Raw genomic sequence first — 25049 nt, forward strand, 5'->3', positions numbered from 1 at the left:
AGACTGCCCCTACAGCTGCTAGCTATGGGACTGAACGAACAAACAAATTATTGTTACAGTAGTGTACTTTCTGGTCTGGAGATTTGCCATTGCAACACTAATTGATTGGGAGAAAAATGTCTTTCACTGGACAAAAAATAATGAAAACAAAGCCTGAGTACCAGGTTTATGCCTTGGCGCACTCAGTTCTATGGAATAAATATTGTCATATTGAAGTTTTCCTCCCTGCCCAGTTCTTTTATGAAGTTCGCTGGCTAAATTTTCATCTTAGAACATAGGAGAACCTATAGAAAATAAATTGATGTGGCTTAAAGTGACCATGCATTGTGAGCATACCTGGGAACGTCGTCATCATCATGTATCATTCCTCCCTTTATCAGGGGTATAGCAAAGAAGCAACAGAATCATTCCTCCTTTTAATAATGGTGTAGCATAAATGTCTTTTGATTATACTTATTTTCATCTTGCATTTCTCATGATACAGACAGTAACACATTTTCAGAAATAAGTATATTCCACAATGCAACCCTAGCTGTTAATATAAGTCATAACAAATGAGGCTTTCCAATGAAGTTCAAAGATAATCGTCTGACATTTATGTTCTAAGCACTTGGTATTTATAATCCACAAATGGACCACAACGTTCAATTCTGAACGTCTGCAATGCTGTGAGATGCTTTCTGCGAGAAAATTTCTGCAAGCGGATCGAAGATTTTGAGGGGCCAGTGACATGGTAATGCTTCACATTTGCACCCATTTATGTTAGCACTTGGTATTTATAACCTACGAATGGACCTCAACTGTAAGTTCAAGTCGACACTAATTCCTGAACATTTTAGATGCGGCAAGACCCTTTCTCTGAAATTTTGCAAGCAGAACGAACATTTTGAGGGGCCAGTGACATGGTAATGCTTCACATTTGCACCCATTTATGTTAGCACTTGGTATTTATAACCTACGAATGGACCTCAACTGTAAGTTCAAGTCGACACTTATTCCCGGACATTCTAGATGCAGCAAGACCCTTTCTCTGAAATTTTGCAAGCAGAACGAACATTTTGAGGGGCCAGTGACATAGTAATGCTTCACATCTGCCCCTATTTATGTTAGGACTTGGTATTTATAACCTACGAATGGACCTCAACTGTAAGTTCAAGTCGACACTTATTCCCGGACATTCTAGATGCAGCAAGACCCTTTCTCTGAAATTTTGCAAGCAGAACGAACATTTTGAGGGGCCAGTGACATGGTAATGCTTCACATCTGCCCCTATTTATGTTAGCACTTGGTATTTATAACCTACGAATGGACCTCAACTGTAAGTTCAAGTCGACACTTATTCCCGGACATTCTAGATGCAGCAAGACCCTTTCTCTGAAATTTTGCAAGCAGAACGAACATTTTGAGGGGCCAGTGACATAGTAATGCTTCACATCTGCCCCTATTTATGTTAGCACTTGGTATTTATAACCTACGAATGGACCTCAACTGTAAGTTCAAGTCGACACTTATTCCCGGACATTCTAGATGCAGCAAGACCCTTTCTCTGAAATTTTGCAAGCAGAACGAACATTTTGAGGGGCCAGTGACATGGCAATGCTTCACATTTGCACCCATTTATGTTAGCACTTGGTATTTATAACCTACAAATGGACCTCAACTGTAAGTTCAAGTCGACACTTATTCCCGTACGTTTTAGATGCGGCAAGACACTTTCTCTGCCATTTTTGTGAGCAGATCGCAGAATTTGAGGGGCCAGTGACATGGTAATGCTTCACATCTGCACCCATTTGTTTTACTACTTGGTATTTATAACCTACAAATGGACCTCAACTGTAAGTTCAAGTCGACACTAATTCCCAAACATTTTCGATTCAGCAAGACACTTTCTCTGCCATTTTTGTGAGCAGATCGAAGATTTTGAGGGGCCAGTGACATGGTAATGCTTCACATCTGCACCCCTCTGCCGGTGTACCTCAGCACTAAGCTGGAAATCACTGCCTCGCATCTGACACATCCAAGGTAACAAAGGACCAGTAGTGGCATTCAGGTCTCTGTCTGGGTTATCTCAACTTCACAGCCCGCCTTATCTTAAGCCTGTAGTGGCCATCGCTCATCCCGTGACATCCACAATAAGACGCCGGGACCGACAATATCGACACCTTTAGCCCCGAAGGGATTGGTGGGCGCAATGCAAATGTCCTCTTGTAAAGGCGGGCCCTGCCCCTTGGAGTAAATCAGGCTTTGCGCGCAGTGATCTCCTGATACCGCTTGTGGGGTTACCGGTGGAATCACCTGCAGTTTTGCCCCTTTTATGGTGTTATAAACCGAGTAATCAGCCAACAATTGGACGTAAGCCCTCCGCTGAACACGGCAAACTATCGAAATGTCGCACCCGCGCTGCAAGCCTTTCCATAATCTGCTGAGAAGACAAACTTTTGGGGATACTGAAGTGCTTGGGTCAGCATTTGACCTACAGTGATTTGCTATGTAAGCACCTCTGATCATCGAATCAGTGCATGACCTGCTTCTACATCGGTCTTGTCATATATATCATGTTCGGTGATCATCGATCATTCTCTTATTTTCCTTTGTATTGACAGAAAGGTGGTAAATGTGTGTGTGTGTGTAGGTGTGTGTGTGTGTGTCAGTATACTCATGTATGTGTGAGTGTGTGTGTATATGTGTGTGTGTGTGTGTGAGTATGTATAATGTTTTTGTGTGTGTGTGTGTATGTGTGTGAGGGTGTATGTGTTTGTGTGTGTGAGTATATGTCGAGGTGTGTGTTTGTGAGGGTGTGTGTGTGTGTGTATGTGTGTGTGTGGGTGTATGTGTGTGTGTGTGTTTGTGTATGTGTGTGTGAGGGTGTATGTGTGTGTGTGAGGGTGTGTGTGTGGGTATGTGTTAAAATTTCAAATCAAACTTTTGAACTAGCTGCTGTGACGTCACCAGCAAGTTTTTCTCTGCCCAACCAGTTCCATGTGTCACTCATATATAACTTACAAGTTTACCATTTACATCCCCCCTCCCGCTACACCAGGCATTATTTTCTGCCTCTTTCACGCCGCGTTACTTGACGCCATTATCCAACGATTACGCATCAAAGACAATGGACCTCAGTGTTGGCTAGGTCGCGTCAGGGGTTATCACCACAGCCCAGCCTTCCTTCCTCAAATCTCGGTTCTACCATTGTTTATTATGTGGCTTAAACCTTGAAAAGACTGGAACACTCTCCATTGACACTTTTATCCCCACGGGAGGGCCTGACCTGATTCAAGTGCCCCCGTAAATTAAACCCCTATCACTCAAGCTTTATCGTGTGAAATAAGGCTCTGCTAGGACAGCGGGTGCTGCACTGGAGATTATTCCAGTTTTGGGGGGGCTTAAGATAGGACTGACGCCAAGTTTCTTCAGTCAGTACCATAAGGACGTATGATCATAATTTTTTATATATGAAATCACTGGTTGCGCCAAGTTATTGGCTTCTTAAATTTCCTCCGTACTATAAGGGCTTATGATCATAATTTTTCATATATAAAATCACTGGTTACTCATTGACTTCTTAAATTTCTTTAAATTCTTTGATAGATTTTTCATGATGTTATATAACGTATAGTTACGCCAAGTTAACGATTCAGGAACTTCTTTAATTTCTTAAATTTCATAAGGGCATATGATTATCTTTATGTATAAAATACGAAAATCCATTTATTTGAAACAAAGACTTGAGAACTACAACAAAATGGTACAAACCCTTACATAATGTAAAACCCTTTATTACATACGAAATGGATGCAACACCTTCTTACTCAGTATCTTTGCTCTTCCCATCAGGCTATTTATACATGTAGTTAAGCACATTCAGGGAAATCTCTATATCACATTTGTATGACCGTATTTGGTAATTTGTGTTGCGGAGAAAGGCCTTCTTCCTGGAAAACAGATTCTTTTGTTCAGTAGGCTTTTTTTCTGTTTCTTTCTCTTCTAGAAATAGAAGCTAACAACAATGTTGGCATTATAGGCTGAAAGCATCACAATAGATTTCAGCATAAGGATCTTGCAAGTTTGCATATCAGTGTTTTCTATGATAATCATTTTATGGACTTTACAGAGATGCAAGAGTTTGGATATAAATGTAGTATCACTTTTTCGCAAGACTTTAACTTGCAAATTCACAATAATTGAGACAACTTTGATAGCAGAAATTCTAGTTTTATCAGCTATTGATTTTTAGCATGTGAGGAAGATGTCAGTCACTAGAGGGCACTGTTATGCAGTTTTTAGTTATTCAAAATCAAAACATAAATCTTAAAGATGGAAAGATACTGTAATTGGAAACATTGTTGTAACAATTATAATGTTTTTAATGGCAAATCTGAGTTGTTTGAAAATTCGGTAAAATATACCTTGATACACTGATGTGGTTTTCAAATTTCTGACATATGTCATAATGTATATTTGCTCTTGTAATGCCTTATCTGTTTCTCTTGCCCTGTTTTCGTCACAATTCTTATTATTATGTTTTGATATTTCAATACTCCACAGAGAAAGAAAGTTAAAAAATCAGCGATAGTATCGGTGCACACCACTACATTGTATATCCCACCAGATGGTGTATCTAGACCGAAGGCTGAAATCTCGCCCCTAGTTTCACAACACATTACATAAGAACAGATTACCATACAGATGGCTTTTATTGGTGCCCACACCTTCCTGCTCTTCAACGGTCATTCGTCAAAATAATCTTCTTACCAATGTTCTGAGAACAGCCAAAGACCAAAGGTACATCTTCATATTGTCTAAGAAGGGTTGAAGAATAGAGGTAGGAAAAAGGTAGGTTTGATTTATTTTGCTTGTGGTATCCTTAGCTATAACCGTTGAATACAGGGACTTAGAATGCTCTAGAAGGTGAATGGCAATGGGGAATACCTGATATTTAATGGTGGGACATTTAAGTGCATTTGCATATCTGCTCGACCATAGAAAGTTAGGATTAGTTTTAAATGCATAATATAGACTTGATGATATCAAGGTTTTCATGTAGAGATTGAGGTATGTTGTAGTTCATACAGTTCATGTTTGTTTTGCTGCTGCATTATAAATGGTTTTCTAAATCTGGGTGTATTATGGAGTGGCAGGATCTTTAATTGCATTTATACTATAGCCGCGGACTGGATTTTGTCTCGCAGCGGGAAGCTATATTGGATTCGGGCAAAATTTATCCGGGGCTTCGTACCGCGTAGATTAATGAGGACCCGGAGAGGTGATAAAAATGCATCGATTTCTCGGAGAAAAATATCGGACGTGTCTAACAGATAGTATCCCCTTCGTGCAATTAATAGTCTGCCATGTTGTGGTGAGTAGTGATATCTCATGTGCGGCCCAACGCATGCAAAACACCAATTATAACACTTTGTAATGCATGAAGGAAAAATGAGTGCCATCACAGGGGACAGGCATGAATTTGTAACACACGTAGTATCGCCTGGAAATTATGAAAATACATCTGCTAGGCCACGCCAATTTAATTTCTTGGATTCTTATATGCTAGATTGGAATAGCAACACGAAAACAGACTCTGACTGAGTCTGAGGGAAAAGTCTGCACTTACATGTGGATAGATGCACATGGTTTCAGGGAGTGAACAAAGTCAGAATATGATGCAGGTTTTCACCCCAGCCTTCTGTTTCTGCATGTTTTGTCCTCTTGTTAAAATTCTACAGTAACATAAAATGTTCAAAAAGCAACAAATTAAGTTGGCATGGCCTTGGCAGGATTGGGAATATGTTTTTTTTATCTGTCTCCCTTTTAGGAATACATTAGAACGTGGTGTTGTATTAATGCATGGAGGCAGATGTAGCTTTTAGTACATGGACTGTTGTAAATGTGTTGGACTCATAACCTTACGTGATATTGTTGAACGCCATTTCATAGAAGATATAATGTTATAGCAATGCAATGATCTTTCTGTATTTTGCGGGTGTACAATATATAGACTAAAGATATTGTTAGCTGTATGTTTTATTGTTTTCAAGGCAGTAAAGTTGCTGCTGGACCAAGTGTGTGCCATAAAAGATTTTTGCATAAAAAATGCAGAATGCCCTGTTGTGTCATGAAGTCATCATAGATGAAGGTCGTTTCTAACATTACACAAAGCAGTCAGCATGAAATTCAACTCTCAAATGTAGGGAAAATATTGAATGTTGTATATAATACTGCACATACCTGGTACACATACAGCTCTAACTCTGGTCTCTTTTAAGAGACTTTTGCAATAACTAAAAACTAAGACAGGAATGAACGGACACAGACCATACTCTAACTTTCATTTCATTATGTGTTTCAGTAATACCATGGAATACTATGTGTATGTATATATGTTTATGAATTTATTAGGACTTCAATCGAATACTGTGTATCTTTGTTATAGTTTGTCTGACCCTTACCTCTTCCCTCATGACCTCAATAAAAAGTGTTCAGCAGGTCAATTTGAGTTTTTCATGAATAAATAAAGGCTCAAACAAACAGTCAAACAAAATCATGGATGTGGTCAGGACTTGATTCGGCTATTAAGCAGTTCTAAGCACTACCAATGATAAAAGATGTTGTACTTTTTGCTGCAAATGAAGGGCTACTTTAACATATTTCTAAAGAATATATTGGAAATATCTTGGCATATATCAGATATTTCTACACTACAAATCAACAATATCTTAACACATAAAGGTATTAATGTTCGTATATGAGTGGTCTGTACTCGATTCGGCTATTAAGCAGTTCTGAGCGGTACCAGTTCCTGCGTATCCCGCGCCCATATCGGATACCCACCACCCATGACACGGGACATGATGAGAACTATTATGGGATATTGATTCCCAGTCGCCAGACCACGACGGTCTGTAGCCCCTCGATATTGAGAGACCGAGGGACCGCCCATATCTGGCACAATAAACGTCCCGTCCTGCTGCGAAATGTTGCTCTGCCCCGTCTAAGTCTTCCTGATGGATGGTTTTGTCGATGTTTATAGGTCTATAATTAATGCTTTATCACCGAGAGAGGGTGAGTTGGTCAATATCAGTTGCAGCAGTGGGCAATAGCACAAAACATGGCACATAAAGGGTCGGACTCAAGCGTATTTCAGAGCAACCATCAAGCATTTTAGTTTAATTGCTTGCCTCACAGAGTTCTCAAAGCAACACCAAAAATGAAGAAAGAACATAATCACTACACAGAATGCTTTTTGATAAACAAAATGGCCTAAATGTCATCTTTAACTAATGCTTTATAACCAAGAGAGGGTGAGTTGGTCAATATCAGTTGCAGCAGCAGGCAATAGCACAAAACATGGAACATCAAGGGTCGGACTCAAGCGTTTTTCAGCGCAACCATCAAGCATTTTAGGTCACATTTAGTTTAATTAGTTGGTTCACAGAGTTCTCAGAGCAACAGCTAAGATGACAAAAGAGTAACACTCATATGATCACTAATATACAGATTACCTTTTGCCTCCGAAAATAATACGTTTTGGTAAACAAAATTATCATCTTAGGTATGCTAAAGAATTTTCTCTTTGAGGTATAACTTTCTGTCTATTGCTGTTGTTGTCTTTGGTGAATGAATGAATGAATGAATGAATGGATGGATGGATTTATTGTCATATCTTTTAGAAAGAAAAATGTCTTGTTGTGCAGAATTTTATGTATGAGTATATGCACTATACCAAAAGGTTTACTATAAGATGCTTCAAATATACAGATTCAACATTTTATTTTGGTCCTACATGTAGTTTTTGCTATCTGAATATTCATTCTGACCTGCTGGTATCTCATCTCTGTTCATTATACAAAGTTTAAGCTGGCCTAATTGCTTCAAGAAGATGAATCGGATGTCAGAAACTGTGGTGTGATACCAACTGACACAACGGGGGCACATTTTATCTTTTAAGTTGTCCGTACGATGCGTTTATATTTTTTTCGTGATCTTAACATTATGAATGTGAATGTAACTTTGTGGCATCTTTTTGAAAATTTGACTAAAAACAATTTGATCTTTTTAGTAGCAAAAGATTGTGGATCTAATTTCTTTGACAGAAATATGACTCTTTTGCCTCGTTTTCAACGGCATGTGAAGGTAATTTTTGGCATAGTATAACAGTATGTGATGCATGCAACGACATGTGTAGCCAGCCCGTCAACCCCATCCTTTTCATTCATTGTTTCCACGTAAGTTGAGAACGAATTGTCCGGTTGTTCCCTCTGATAAAGAATCGCCACTGTTAGCACCGCCGTACACAATGCTGACATAGCCACTCGTAAGTTGAACCTCTCACGTAACCCGACACCCGTGAAACGCCACTCTCCCACGAGGAGATACCCAGACGTCCCACGACCCAATCTAGAGAGACCTCCTGCCAATAACTGGCCCTCGGACACGACAAGTTCAGCGGAATAATCAGCCAGCATGCTTGTACCTCACTTGATTAATTTCTTTGCCGATTTTTACGGGGTAGGATTAATGTGGCCTCATCACTTCGGAGCTTCGCTGGTCAATGGGGAGGCTGGGGTTCAATATGTGTTGTAGAAATCTGGAGTTAAATGGTGCAGAAGCATTCTATTAATTGTGTATAACTTGGCATTGACAAAACCATTGGCCAATAATGTGCATGGCCAACTCCCTTGCTGTGGGCACGCGGTTGCAAAAGTTATCCGTCTACTTTGATCTGTTCAGTGGGAAGTTCTGTCATACCTATTTTACGATACATTAGCATAAGAGGGGAAAATATGAAGATATATTTGCGACAGTGCAAATCTACACGTACCGACTGGCCATGGCCTTTGGGTGCTTATTACAGCTACAAACTTGAATCAACAACTTGCGCAGTCCTTGTGCTGCTTCAATACAGAGCTTGGGGGAGGGGGGCAGCAGTCTTGATATTGTAGTTTATTGTCTTTGTTCAGAGTCTGGTACTCTTGTGAGCAGCAGCTGAAAGGAATTTTGCATGTGAATTTGTCAGATTAGAGTTATTAGGACTCAAATGACTGTGTATCTCTGTTATATTGTATCTGACCCTTACCTCTTCCCTCATGACCTCAAGGAAAAGCGGCCTGCGTGCCAATTTGAGCTTATCATGAATAAACAAAGGTTCAAACAAACAAAGACTTTTCAAAGCTGCAATTTTGTGCAATTGCAAAATTCTGCCTTGCACCTAAGCTCAACGTTGGAAAGAATTCTGTGTCAGACAAACCTGAGAAATGCTTACGGTTTATACCATGTGGAAATCTTGATATAGTAGACAGGTTATCCATTGCATATGGTTCACTTTAAGGTTAATTTTCCTCCGTCTGAAATCAAAGGTGGGTGATACAAAAGTCTACAATCCCAAATAAACTATCAAACGAGTAATCTACCTCTAACTATCTCCATTTGCTTCCCGCTGCAGATAATCTGTTATCGTGTAGTGATCCCCGGTCATCAATCCGACCCCCGTGCCAACTTAGATACACTCTTTGCGCTTGCTGCTCCTACTAATACCCAATTTTGTTGCCGTAATCTGTCTATTTCAAAACGGGGTCTGCGACTCTACTGATAAGGATGCCAAAAACACACGGACTGGTTCCCTCCTCGGTTGATGAATCGTTTCGCGATACCCTGCCCTGGAAGACTACCCTGATTGCCCGGCCCCAGACTGGTCATTTGGTTGTAGATTGCTCGGTTTCTAATCCATCAGACTTAGATGGACTGGGCTCTATTCTTAGAACACCAGGTCAGGATACAACACACTGCAACATCACTGCTTTCTGCATAACCTTGTTTACTAAGAGTTCTAGTCATGTAGATGTTGTTAAATGTTGTTGTCAGTTGGAAGCATAAGCCTTCAGATATATAACTTGTTGGTGCTCTATTTTTGGGACTCTAGGTCAAGATACAACACACTGCAACATCACTGCTTTCTGCATATCCTTGTTTATTTGTAGGAAATACATCAAATACTTCAGCCTTTGGATAAATAACTTGTTGGTGCTCTATTCTTGGAACTCTAGGTCAAGATACAACATACTGCAACATCACAGTCTGCATGTTCCTGTTTACTAAGAATTCTAAGAAATACATATATGTTGTTGACTGGAAGCATAAGCCTTCGGATACATAACTTGTTGGTGCTCTAATCTTGGAACTGCAGGTCATACAACACTCTGCAACATCACGACTGCTTTCTGCATGTCCCTGTTTACAATAATTCTAGGGAAATGCGTTGTTTACTAGATGTTTTTAAACACTCTTGTTGGTTGGAAGCATAATAACTTGTTGGTGCCTGTTCACAATTATTCTAGGAAAATACATGTAGATGTTTTTAAACACCTTTATTGGTTGGAAGCTTAAGCCTTCGGATTTATAACTTGTTGGTGCTCTATTCTTGGAACTCCAGGTCAAGATATAACATACTGCAACATAACAGTTTTTCTGAGTATCCATGTTAACAACTGTACAGTTCTAGGATGTATTCAAATGCTGTTGTTGGTTAGAAAGGTAAAAGTTTTGAATCTACTATCTACAACATGACTGCTCATTATATCTCTGTTTACAAGAATTGTTGGAAATAGTTGTTTTTTTCAAGTACTAATGTTGGTTGAAAACATAAGCAAAGGCCTCTAATGTACTGTCCATAACATACTATAACACCACACTGCTTTCTGGATACATCTCCGTTTACGAGAATTCTTGGAAATACATGTTCTCAAATACACCTGTGCTACTGATGATTGGAAACCTAAGCCATCGGAAGTGTAAGCATATATAACTTGTTGGTGCTCTATTCCAAGTAATCTCAATAATAGTGTTCATAGTCATCTTTTACTGTTATAATAACTTCTTCACGTGCGTTCAGAATCATTTGGAAGAGATTGATCCATTCACGGCCCGTCTTGCTTGAAAGAGTCTGAAAAATAGTTTGGCTTTTTAGTAATTAAGACTGTAGCACCGCCGAGCTTTAGATGCAGAGCTTTCCTCCACGTCTGAGTATTAGGTGGTCAACTCAGCTGACCCATATCTAATGTGTCCACTGCAGTGATGGTAACGTCAGAATTACTTATCTTATTCCTGTACCCAAATGGGGGAGGGGGGGCATTGAAAACTGGTGTGACTATACACGAAATACACAGAAAAAAGGGTGAAATCTACAGAAATACAGTATACTTTGATGAGTTAAGGTTAGGATGTTATAAGTTGTTTTCTGCTAATTACTAAGACCCACATAGAAACATTTTATTCTGTAAAAAAATAAAGATGGCAACAGGCTGGGATTGCATAATATTATCCAGTGATTTGTCTTGTTCCTAGGGCTATATAAAAACATTATACATTACTTTTTGCCAAAACATAGCAATCTGTGTTGTTAACTCATCAAAGTATATTGTATTTTGGTGTATAGGAGATTATTTTTCTGTAAAAAGAATCTCCTATATACCCTTTATTCTACCAACCTGATGAAATTATTTTCGGAAGTATACTGTATTTTGTTGGATTTCATCCTCCTTCATGTATATTCCAGTGTATTCCAGTAAATAGTCAAAACCCTTAAAAAAACATCATGATAGTGTTGGGTAAAGATTTCTGGTCTTGACAGGTTACGCATGACGGTTTGTGAATTTCGAAATCAGGATTCATGAGCGTAATAAATCACTGACCGACCTAGCAATCTGGTGGACAAATATTTCACACACTTGACCACCCCTTGACATCAGAGGTCAGTAGTGACCGTTGGATTGTGCCAATCATGCTTCCAAAGTCAGGGGAAGGTCACTCAGCTTAAATCAATGGCGTTTTGATTATGGCTGTCATGTTTCCATAACTCGGAAATCTGTCTGGACGATTCTGTAATCCGCTAGACGTGATTGTTTCGATGAGACGAGGAGAAGTTTTTGTGGAGTGAGGAAAATGGATTTGGCTATCGATATTTTAGCCACGCATTATTACAGTTATGTCATTAAGATACTGTAACTGCGTTATCAGATGAATAGAGCTTTCTGTGACATTTTGAAGACTGTTTGTGTTTGAAAGTATCAAAGATTTCTATTTCTTATCATGGTAGATCCAAGTTTAATACTAAGATTTGGAAATAAATAAGTTATGTATATCTTTATTTCTTTATCACAATGTGAAAGGGAGGGAAAAATAGGTGCCAAAGCCCTATGAAGTATATCATAGTGGTTTTGAAAGAAAAGTTATCATATTTCTCAAAAAGTCGTCATACAAAAAATTCATTGCCAAATACATATGCTTGCTATATATTAGCCCTACCGGTACAAATACTTAGGTTTGACTGTGCTTATTATTCATGCAGAATGTAGTTTTCCAGAACTTTGAGAAGTGATTCTTTAACACATCATTCATATATCAGCAACTCTATACGTTATCATAGCTATTTTCCCATCATGATGTAGCATATGTGTGTCTGTGATTGTATGCTGTGTGTTGGAACTGTCCGGGTGCTGAAATTATTGCTGTTCTGCACTGTAATAGCAAGAGTTACTGTGTACTTATAAAAGTCTTCATGGTGGATTTGTGACTTAATATGTATGGTTACTCACAGGTCCAACATAACTAAATGCTTGATACATTATCCTATACTGCGTAATATATCTTGTAATATAGATGGTAACTTGGAACATTTGTCTTAATTTACATAGCGAAGTCTGAGCCCCCAGAGCTGTTTCCGCACTGCTAATATAAATCACTTTCAAAGCTTAGCAGAGACAGTGACAATTGACAAGAAGTTAGATATATTTAGTGGTTATCTGATCTCAAATGCACATAGACAATCTAATGTATAATGTTAGGTTGATGTATTTCGTTTCAAAGTGGAGGAAAATTCACGCGGTGGAAACTTTTGCCACGATGGCAGGAAACTTTTTCAGATTGCCTGATTCCCGTCCCTGCCTCAATCGATAGCTCTTCTTCCGTATTTATTACCTACAACTTTGATCAGAGTCCAGCAGAATCTGTCTATATGATGTTGACTCAAATAAATAGGCATTCCATTTGCAGAGATTTTCCCAAAGACCCCGGGCTTTGAAGTCTTGACATAAAATTTACAAAATCAATACGCATCAGTGTGAGCCCAGAAAGAAGGTCTTCCAACATAAAGGCGCTTTGACCCGGCCTGCCTCACACCACCCCATGTGTGAAATTTTGGCATCCTTGGAAATCTTTATTATTGCTTCCATTATACACCTGGCTATATGCTTTTCTGGCAGAATGACGGGGAGGGCCGCTAGCACCATTCATATTACAACATCTCCAAACAGCACTTAGTGTACATTAAGACATTATTAAAGGGTTGGGTCGGCGGTGGCGAATCAGTGCCCTCGAGAGTCTTACATGAGTGAGGGATGAAACAGCTACGATATATAGAAACTCAGCATTCATTAACCTTCGGCCAGCTAAAGTAACCGTTTGGCATCAAATTTGTGTTGGTTATGGGGTGAGGCGGCAGGGGGTGGGTTAAAAGAGTTCACTGTAGATGAAGGCCTCAGCGTGCATATTGGAGACTTTGGTGATAAATTTCTTTGTCAGCTAGAAGTGATGAACTTTCATAGTGTGTGAGTTGGGAGGGGGGCCGTATTTATATATTCACAATGTAGTGACAGTTACACCGACACGCGGTGTTAAAGAGAAGATGATAAATCCGCAGGAACGGATTTGAATATCAAGAACCCCCTTTGCCATTCAGGATATGAAAGTGTTATACATTATGTTCACCTTGACGCATCCAAGCCATTTGTAGTGCCAGGCCCCGTTACATTTGTTATTACACTAAACCGGCCCATTGGCCGACCTGTGGGTCCTTTGTTATCATAAAAGTATCATCCTCAAAATGGCCCAATATGTCTTTGTAAATAGGCCTTACCAAACTGGGGCACCCAATGCGTTTAGGGGGGAATACATCTAGGAGCTTCGGACGACTCAAGTTACTTCATTTGATGCTTGACCACATAGATACGCCTGCAAATCATTGTGTTAGATCACATGTCTTATTAATCACGACAAAGCAATCATTCTTAACTACATAGAAAATAGTTTTGTGTTCCAACTGCTGTATTATTAAAGATAGATAGTTGAGTAGTTCATCTTCCAACATGCGTCTCTAGAACATTGCGAATGATTTTCTTACTTTCAGATGAAATCTTATGCAATATTTTTGACCCATTCTTCAGTTCATGATGTCATCTTAAACAGTCATAAAACTTTGCTGACGGACTGTAGTTAGTAAATATAGTTTAGGGGTAAAGTACAAATATCTTTCTTATATATTATGTGGTCGAATGTGTAAAATCCCTGGTGCCTGTTCCAGTTGGGGTGCCAGGTCTCATAGCAATTACAGATGGCTTGGTAAGAAATTGGGCTTCAAATCTATATGGAAAAGCAAATATATTTGCCCCATTTTGAAGCGCGGTTATGTGTTGCATTTGTTAGAGTAGCAAATGGCCAATACCTCGACCTTATGACATGGAACTACCGCAAAATGCATCCCAAAAATAGAGCAATATATTTCCTATAATGGGATGTAGTATGGGGGTGAATCCGAGGGGCAAATGGAATTGCGATCTGTAAAAAAATGGAAAATCTCCATATTTCAGACATTAGGCCGAAATCCGGGATCATGGCAGGTCGTAAAAAGGAAATTATGTGTCCAGATATGGATGGAAACATGGGAATAAATCAAAGTAGCCATGAAATTTGGGGGAGAACAATTTGTTCCAGTAAGTGGAATTGGAGATATATGGCCATTTGGGCTGTGTGTCTCACATCCTCTATTTGTTTTCAAGATTTAATAGTGGATCGATTTGTACAATATCTCATAGAAACAGAGGGTGAGATTCCTACATGTGTCTTTGTGTTTCCTAAAATTTAGCAAAGTAGAAAAAATATATGTTTCAGCCATAGATATCATTTTTCTTTAAATTTTACCTTTTTTTGGATATCATGTGTTTTATTTGAAATCTGTTAAGTCACATTGACACAGCATTGGACCTAGTCACAAGTTAAGATAGAATTCAAGATGGTAAAGAGATGTTAGGATAGAAAAACGACTTGTTGAGAATGCCGAAAAACGTGCGGCTTATACACTATGACACTGCATCTTCTTCAGTTGAAATCTGCAAAACGCAGACCATAACCGTCGCACCAGTAAGATCCAGAAATCATCGCCTTCAGTATCCATGCCATATCCGGGGGTAATTGGGGTGATAGCTTGTTTAAACATGGTCATGGTGGGATGCCGCGGGGTCAGATCTAACAAATGTTGCTGTCACTATGTTACGATGACCGACTACTTGCCATTCATGGTCGTCAAAGTGGATGTCATCTTCACATAGCCATTTCGTCTATGGCACAATTAAGTCGCTCTTACTTTTATATACCCCAAGGCCACACCAATTCATTTTCCTGTTTCTCAGACATTTTGAAGTAAAATTAGCTAGCAGATAAGATGAAAACGGAAAGCTGGAAAGAAAACTTGCACCATACTATGTGTATAATCACTCCCTGAAACTGTTTGCACCAAGGTACAGCCCTCAGACTCATGGTAATATTTAAATTAACTTTATTTTCTTAAAATCCGAGAAGCAACAAATGAAATTGATATGGCCCAGGGAGAAGACTTTTACACTTTGTCATAACCGAGGATCATGTTGCAAACTTCTGACAAAAATACATAAAAATGTAGATAATTTCCATGATATCCGGTTGTAACATGCACGAGTTAACAGTAAATCTGATTATGAACAAGAATCACTTGGAGGAGATACCTGAAAAAAACTGGTCTCGTAGCCCACCCTTTATATATTTCGTCCACTATCATGATAGCTTGATGTCTCTTCATCATTTTTAGGTAAGTTATTCTGATGCTTGTGTCCATGGGAAAAATTATCTAAGAGATTAAAAAAATGGCCACATTGGCTAAGTGATCATTATGCAGAGGTGGTTACTTGTGGTTACTTGACTGTATATCAAAGGCCAGGTGGTCCTTATGTAGGGATGGTCACTAGTTCATAATATCCTTACATATTTACTTCATAGCACTTAGATTTCCCACTTGTGCAAGTTCTGTCGGATCATCCACTCCCTGATTTTGATTCTGCGGTTCTACATAATACCAAACTTTTGCGTCGCATTGCCCCCAAAAAATGTAGTACAATTAGTACATCAATCTTACATTCAGCAACTCTATACCTTATCATAGATACTTTCCAATTAAGATCTAGCATAGGAATGGCTTTGGTTGCATGTTGTATGTTAGAACTGTCCGTAGCACTGAAATTATTGCTGTTTTGCACTGTAAAAGCAAGAGTTACTGCGAGTCTTCATGGTGGATTTGTGACTTAATGATTGTGACTTTGGATTGATAGTCACCATGCCTCAGACAGGAAGTAAACTGCACTGAAAAGAAACACTGCAAATGTAGGACAAGGTTCAAATAAGGTTTCCAACTCTGGAGGAATAGTAATCCATGCATAACCGCATTATGTGTTGTTTTACAAAGATGAACTTTGGTTAGAAACCAAAGGTTTACAGCTGATTAATCAAGTTAGTGACCAAATGAGATAAGAATGGGTTTATTTTTATACCCCTGGCATTCTAGATGTTGTCAAATAATGCAGTTCAATTTGGCACAGTTGGCATGATTGAAATGGATTTCGTCATCAGCGGATGGAAATACTGATGCAGTTGACTGTCGTTAGCCCTTCTGGGGCAATTGCTGTAGGCTCCGATTATCCCCCCTCCAAGGCCACCATTACCGGACTGAATTGGACTCGGCAACAGGGGGAAATGGTAACTTAATTTGGCAGGGACATGTAGCACACATGGGAGACCTGTTGCCCGAATGAGCCACGTCGAAAATTGACCTGTAAACTCACTGTCCACCATTATGCGGCAGTGCAATGGGACCGCCATCAATTTCCTACAAATTTCTCCCCCACACTATCAAGAAAATGGGCAGGGAAGCTGCAGATATGAACCAATCAGCACCCTGGATGGGGAAAGATGCAGAAAAGTCACACGTTGGAATGGATCGGCCAAATTGATGCCCCACTTTTGTACATTACTTGCAGATTTGCGGGATACTGCGTGATAGTGTTATGGGGTGGGAGGGATATTTATAGACTTAAGAATAACCTTGGCCTTGGAGCAGATAAATGAATTACCTTTACCTTTGCTTGTTGTAAGGTTTGCCCTTTTGCTGAGGACACCTTACTGATTTTATACCAGACAACGCACTTGACAGCACCAACACAGACAATTATGAAGCAAACATTTCAGAGCAATGTATTACAGCAACCATGAAACTAAAGCGGAGACATAATATACAGTAAAAGGGAAAAGTAGGCTTTCGCATTGTTTTGAAGTCTTCTCATATCTTCTCAAATATTAATCTAAATCAGTACCTTCTATAATATTCCTTTGTCACGAAACTGAAACTTATGTATGATTCCAATTTTCCATGGCAAGTCTGTTTTTATTTAAAGCAAAAACAAAACTTTTCTATGAATCGTTTTATATTAAACAGAATAAAATATTCAATGTGAATAATTTTCCACTTGCAGTTTTTGATAGTACCTTCTAATTTGTCTCTTGGTCACCGTCCTGTTTACTATGTACAAACGAGGTTCAAGAATGTAGACCCCGCTGAAACATAGTTGACTCGAAAATCTGGCCTAGATCGAAGTAAATTGTGTTGCCTGGTATTCTGTATTCCCATGAAGCGCGAGCATTTCATTTAAAGTCCAATAATCAGTAATAATTGAAGTTTTTAAGTGTAGATTACATTATCTGGGAAGGGGTTTAGATGTAATTATGAAAAATCGGTGCGGTTATTGACCAAGGTGTTCACGGCGATAGACACAACGACTCGTCTGCCATTGTTTCCGTTATTCTCGGTGGGAAGATGGATTCAAAATGCATGAAATGTTACCACCATGTATTCATCAAAGAGCACCATTGGGGAGACCAAATCATATTATGTTCAATATTATATGGATCTGTGGAGTGGCTGCTATGGCAGATAGGTATGGGAACTAGGCCATGTGGGCCGGCCAGAGTCTGGCTATTGATGCAATTATTATATTTGATTTTCCTGTTCCTGAGAGCATCCTCTGGGTTTTAGACTTCAATAGCACCAATATAGGAACTGTTACAACGGCCAAGGATTAACTGTCTGTAACAGGATTGTGTTTAGAAGCATTGTGGTGCCAAAAGTGCAGTCTACTCTATCTGGAAACAAAGAGTTAAAGACCAAAGTACTAACATTTTCTTTAACATGAAAGGCCAAGCTTCCTTTGACAAGCGTCATTGTGTATGTAATTTACTTTAAATTCTGCAGTTGCATATTGCTGTTTCATAAAATTTTAGTATGGTGGATGGATAATATTTACCTTTGATCCAACCCTAAGCCTGTACATTTCCCATGTTTTACTGCATATTGTAAGCATTAATTCTGCATCTAGCTAGAAAAAGAGGAAGCCCTGTCAAAATTCAAGAAACCGTCAAAACTTAAAACTTGAGTATAACATCTCTGCAAGACAACTTTTTTCGTTATCATGGATTACTGGTTGCTTCTGTTTGAGCCAGGAACATTTCCTGTAATACTTTACTAGTGCCTTAAACTTTCAGTTCAAAAAGTAGAATTAGCTGCAGTTTTGTGAACATAGTTTCATTGCTTCACCCTATCATCCACTCTAATCGTTTTCAATTTGCAATAAACTCTGGAAGAAAAGTAGCGGTCTTTAGGATTAAGAATCCAGAGAGAGATGAAAGTACTGGCTTATTTTGTAGCCAGGTTCCCATAAGATTCCTGGTTAACTTTGATATAAACGGCCGTGAATCCGGACTCTCCTTGACAAAGAAGTCAGAGATGTTTAATCCATCCCCATCACACAAAGTGCTCGGGGGCTCTGGTACCCTTCAGAAGGAATTATCCTCCAATTCTGAGGTGCTTTGATGTTTGCCGACCGGAGACCCACTGGTCACGTGGTTTGAATGCGGTATGGCTAACCTACTTTGGTTATGCTGTATATGGACAAAAGTGCTAAGGAAGACCACTCAGGGGAGGAATAGACAGTAGTCTACATGTGGACAGGTGGTCACTCTAGACAGGATTCTTAATGCTTGCATCAATGGGAATATTTATCTTAAGGGTCACCAAAATGTTGTCATAGTTTTGTAGAATTCATTAGCATTGTAAATAAGCAAAGACATGTCTTGATATTTTGTACTACCTACGAACTTGCCATACATTGTACCTGTTACATTTGTTGTGCAATAAAGTTTGATTTGATGATTTGATATAGACCTTATCTAAAGGTGGTGACTTGTACATGTTTGACTGTATACATATATATATAGTCTTGTCAAACTATAGACTGATGACATCTAAGATTCCAAATGCAACACATGCTATACTTAATGTATGATAATGATTAATAGTGTACCGTCAAAATGTGTGAGCCATGATAGGTATGGTAAAAAAACATTTTGAATATATTTACTGAAATTAACAACAACTACAACTACCTTTTGTCGTAAGCTATATTGCTATTTCCCAATGTTATACCAGCATTAATTTCCAAATAACGCTTCTTACAAAGTCAGAAAACCTTCTCCTTTCTAAAGTCGCCCATTTTGTGCATCACAGACTTCCAAGATTATGACTTTGATTCACAAAGAGATATTGGAAGATATCCAGACTTTTTCAATTCTTTACTGAATTTTTTTGCTATTTCTCAATATGTAATACCAGCATCAATTATCAAGTAACTCTTCTTACAAAGTAAGACAACCTTCCTCTTACTAAAGTCGCCCATTTTATGCATCACAGATTTCCTACAGACAAAGATTACGCCTTTAATTCACAAAGAGTAATGAAGGTCATTTTTGTGCCCTGTGCAGATGAACCGTCCGATCCAGGTGAAACCAGCCGACAGCGAGTCGCGGGGAGGTAAGACGAGTAAGTGTCGCTTCATGTGGTTTCCTCCTTGGTTTTTATTCAGCACAGTCCCTGCCCTGCACCCCCGCGCCCTGAAATGGTACCTCCTGCAAGTAAAAGAGGTAAAGGATCATGGTAGGGTGATGGGGTGGTAGTGGTTGACCGGTGGAGTATATATTTTAATCTAGGCTGCATGGGTTCTCCATACTTATTGTGGTCTGTGAGGGACTGTGCTTTTCCTTTACCATCGAGCATTGCGCTAGCCTTTCTCATGATCACAAGTGAGACATAATGACTTACTGTGAAAGGCGGCTACTACAAAGTCATACTGGATCAAATTGTACTTCTAGATGTCAAAGTCAAGTCAATTCAAAGCCTTTATTCTACCTTGATGGCTTGTGTACAATCAATGTTGATTGTTCAAACAATTGAATTTGATAAGACAGAAACTGCTTGTTAGCACATTTGCAATGTACCACATGCTCTATGGTAAACGAAATAGAGTTAAGAATGATTTTGAACATCATGTCGAAATGTTAACATTGTCACATGTATTCATGTACACGTACAAATGCATGCAACTTTCCTATAAGTTGCCGGTTAGTTAACTAACTAACTAACCAACTAACCCAACATTGAAGTCTATAGTCTTGACATGGTGAAGTGACACGTGTCGTGTGGTGGTGTGTCGTCATGACAACAACTACCCAGCATGCATTGTGTCGTGGTGCATGGTTGTGTGTGTAACCACTGTGAACAGGTAGGTGTAGAGGTGAGTTGTGGCATTTTTATCACACCTCATGTTGCAAAGACATTGCTCAGAAGACACCAGGTACAACATAACACATGATTCTGTTCCAAAATAAATTTTTACAGCCAGCTTCATAACTGAATGTGTTGTTGTGGGTTTTCTTAACATAATTTGATATACTAAATCTTCTGCACTACTCTTGCGATGTGTTATAGGGGAATTTATGACAGACTCATACAACATAGAATGTTTTTATCTGTTTTGAAACAGAAATGTAGTACTTAAAAGGCAAGACTGTTACATTTTATACACATTTCAGACAGTGTAAATTTGCTGCTGTAAAAGAAATCTCCTTAATACGTTTTGATTAAAACACGCCCATAAAGGGCATCATACAAGCCATCACTTTTAATTTGATCAGGAAATAAAGTTAGATCAATTACAATAAAGCCTTGCAATAACTTTAGACGAGGAGCACCCAACAAGTGACAAAGTTACGAGCCCTTTGCCGACAGGTACATGTACACGTGTACCCTTGAAAGATGACCTGATTAGCATCTTCATGTAGCAGGGAGGAAGCAGGTGGTATAAGTCTGTCATTGCAACTCAATCAGATGCCATCAGTGCCCCATCTACTGCTATTAGTGGCTGGAAGCCTTGCTAAAAGCATTACTACTCTCCCATTGCCTCCCCATTCAACGTACAAAATGATCTGAGGCACCTCCATTTAACAATTACTTTGCGCTTGGAGGAGCGAAGTGTTTTCATTAAAAGGCGGGAAATCTACTTGAATAACCCTATTATGCTCATATATGCTGTATATTTTGTTTAAAGCCAATTTTATATTCGGTAAAAGGTGTTTTTAGGGCTTAATGCAATTAAACACTTGGGCTGTTGTGTAAGCAATTTGCTAAGTGAGAAAGGCTTTGAAGTGAAAGTTCTTTGCTGAATTGTAAATTGTTCATTGTATTTGTGACCCAACAACTAGCAACTTTATTATGCTAGTTTTGCTGATAATATTTCATTGAAGAGTACTGTAAAAACGAGCGTCATTGGTGAAAAGTAAGTTAGAATCATCTTTCTTTTTAGAAGGAGAAGTTTTGAACGTTTTCGGTGGGTAGCATGGCAATGCATGGAACAGCCTTTTTCAGTTTGTGTTGGCTGTTCTCTTTGCTCTCCTTCCTCTCTGGAAAAAAAGTGTATGTTTGGTCTTTGAAAGGTCATGTTTCATGCTGCGAACTCTGATCTTTGTTGCAAACTGTGATCTTTGTCTAGATTTGTGAGAGCTATTTTGAGCTAAACCTAAGCCCTAGTTCTTTCCATTCTCAGCCAAACCTTTCCATGTGTAGACAGGCTTCTTAGGGCAGTAAAAGCTTTCAACTGTAAGTGTCGGTATGCATCACATGCGCCCAGTTGTTGAGAAGAGGGTCCTTCAGTGGAGCTGCATCCACCGAGTGTGATGTTAAAATCAGATCCAATATGTCCGGATTAGGGAGGATAGTATTTTGAAGTGTGCTGCATCAGATAATTCAAAAAAGCACCTTTTAACTTGGTCGTCTCATCATTGCTTTGAGCCGACTTCCATTTGGCAGGCCTTACGAGGAGCCTTTGAGGTGTGTTCAAAAGGCTCTCGGTTACGAGATCCAAATTACAACCAATCTGTTTGGGCTTTGGGGGAGGGTCACGTCTTATGTTGATGCCTTCCTGATAAGAGATTGCTTGTCAAGTGCGCACCCTTCTCTTCCATGGTGAAAGACAAAATTGCTTCTTTCTTGGAAACTTTGTCCAGCCATTATGTAGTGCGAACTTAACAGGACCTGCGTTTCAAGCTTCGTCCTTGCAAGTTTTGGATAAGATGGCTTCTGGAATTGAGGTCAAAGCTCGCGGATGTGTAGAGGCCAGACCTGCTATTTGTTTGAGGGCCCGTCACAAAGACCTTACAATCGATGCTCTACAGATATGACAAGCAATCTACGATCGATCCCCGAAATCTCCGCTCCGAAATTCAACAGGTGACCTTCCGATTGCCAAGTCAAGCGAAGAGGTTGAAAACAATTTACCTTACTTTCGCAAAGTTGGATGACCTCTACAATAGGGCAAAGGGAATTCCGTGACCGGGGTTGGAAAGTCCTGCTTAGCATTCTGGAAATGAGGTGTTTGGAGGTGGAGTGCCCCGGAAGTTGCCTCGGTCGTGAACTGTGGGTTGGATATAATCGCAAACTTTGATGGGGATACGACGTGGCGTGACCGGAGTTCGGAATCTCTGCTTAGGCCGCGGCGGTACGACAAAATTTCTCGTCGGATCTGCATTTCCGTCATTACACCGCATACATTGCAAACAATCACCCTCAATTTGTGTCGGTCAAATGAATTATTGTCTTTGGATCTAATACCGCAATCAAAATTCTGGGACTTACACATTAAGGACAAAAGTGTCAAGGGACCTGAATGGTTTGGAATAAACCATCCTGCATAAAGAGGTTGAGCTTCCTTTGCTTATTGCTTTGTATGGCATATATGTAGGACAGCAACCCTAAAGCTTTAATGTCCAAACCAATCTGAAAGATGGGAAAACATTTGAAGGTGTTATATTTTACTAACATTACTTTGAATATGTCGATGAAGGCTAGACATCCAGGTAAATTTCTTTATTTAAAAAAGATTTCTTTATTTAAAAAAGGCAGAGATTGCTTCTGGTTATTTCAAGTGACATCCATCACTCTTCTTCAGTGTTTTCGAATATTTCGTCTCTTTTGTATCTATTCCAACTGCTGCATAGTAATTGTAAATCCTGGCCCTGTTTTTGTAACTTGAAACTTAAAGATTATTCCTCAGCCCCACAAGGTAACTCTGACCTTGAAAAAGATACTGAAGGTCAAAGAAAGATGCTCTCACCCAACAAATGTGCCGACATGTGATCTGATGTCGTGAACTTGTCAAACGACCCAACTCTGCAACCAGCCACTAGATCCCAATGCTAAGCCACCACTTACAAGTTACACACACACACACTAATGCTGCCTTGATTTCAGTCAGAAGATGTGCCATGTACTTAGTATGTTCCCTGCCTTTTCTCTTTCCGATGGCTAGGTTTGACCTAGTACGTCGCTGTCACGGATTGTATGAGTGGTGCCATGCAGGTTATCGTTCTGCCAGAAGTTTGGCAACCCTTTCTGATAAGCCGTGGCAGCTCCGTGCTCGGGGTTACAAACCACTACTTAAGATTCTAGGAAACGTTGGGCCAGGAAGATGACTAGGTTGGGCAATTATTCCGTGCCCTTTGTTCGCTCCCTCCTCGCGTGCAGGACGGCAAGCGAGAGACTAACCTTTCCTGGCCATCACGGGCCGCAGTGATGAGACTGCAGATCATCGGCATGAATATTCCGATTCAAGGTTGAGTGGATTGCTTGGGTCAACATCGGGGGGGAGGGGGGCACTGTAAGACTGTATCAAGTTTTCGCAGTTATACCCCAATGTTCACCCCTCCAGGTTCCAACACCCCCTAACCCCTTCCCTCACCCTAACATATAGGGGTGTCGGAATGTTCGGGTGTTGGAGTATAGGGCTGTAGGATCATTGGGGTGTCCCTGTTTTGACACTTTAGGACCTAGATGTAGCCCTAGACAATATCTTTACCTGTGTTACCTGTGGATCTACTTTAGTCTAGAGGAACGTAGATCAGGTGAAGAGGGCAAAGAGCAATTTGCAAGAAGTAGGATTCACGTTGTTGTAGACGTGCTGAAAACAAAAGAAGGAACATACGTCATAGCTTAACGAGGTTTAGACGAGACAAGTTGAATACTTCTGACCATCTTTTATGTGCTGATTTGTAAAAAAACAAGGATGCAAGCTATAAGTCCATCTTTAAATGACATTCCTGTTCTTCAGATATTTCATCGTAGTCGCTCCCCTTGCGGTAACTTTATTTGTTTTTGAAAACTTCCCGTGGAAAGACAAAAGGATGAGCATAAATGTGGAGACGTGGCAATTACATCCCCACCCCTCTCTCGCGGCTCGCTGATAGAAGCCGAGATAAAGCGGCCGCTCCATGACTCGCCTGAAAACAGCCACTTAGAATGCACGGAGAGTGGAGTTAAGTGGGTGGGCAGAGCCACAATTACTCCTGGCCCATGATTTGGTGTCGTGTTGTCGCAGATTCGGTTCCGAGATAGCTGGAGGAGACGCGGGAACAAATGGAAGGGAAATAGCTTAATCAGGGGGGAGGGGTGCCAACGTATGGCTTCAATGAGGTGCTGTAATGTCTCGAGCCATCAGTGCGTCATTATTCCGTGGCGCGTAAAGCCTCAAGGTTGTTTT

General features: G+C 39.8%; 1 protein-coding gene across 10 annotated transcripts in view; it reads left to right on the plus strand.

Moving 5' to 3' along the window:
• The window catches only part of LOC136426006 (CUGBP Elav-like family member 4), a 322997-nt gene that overhangs the window by 196980 nt on the left and 100968 nt on the right, over window positions 1–25049 (plus strand). For all 10 annotated transcript variants that reach the window (XM_066414929.1, XM_066414933.1, XM_066414928.1 and 7 more), the window contains exon 4: window positions 19945–20002. In XM_066414929.1, coding sequence (XP_066271026.1) covers window positions 19945–20002 — 58 coding nt within the window. The remainder of the gene's footprint in view (window positions 1–19944; window positions 20003–25049) is intronic.

Source organism: Branchiostoma lanceolatum, chromosome 19 (assembly GCF_035083965.1).
Source record: "Branchiostoma lanceolatum isolate klBraLanc5 chromosome 19, klBraLanc5.hap2, whole genome shotgun sequence".
NCBI classification, from domain to species: domain Eukaryota; kingdom Metazoa; phylum Chordata; class Leptocardii; order Amphioxiformes; family Branchiostomatidae; genus Branchiostoma; species Branchiostoma lanceolatum.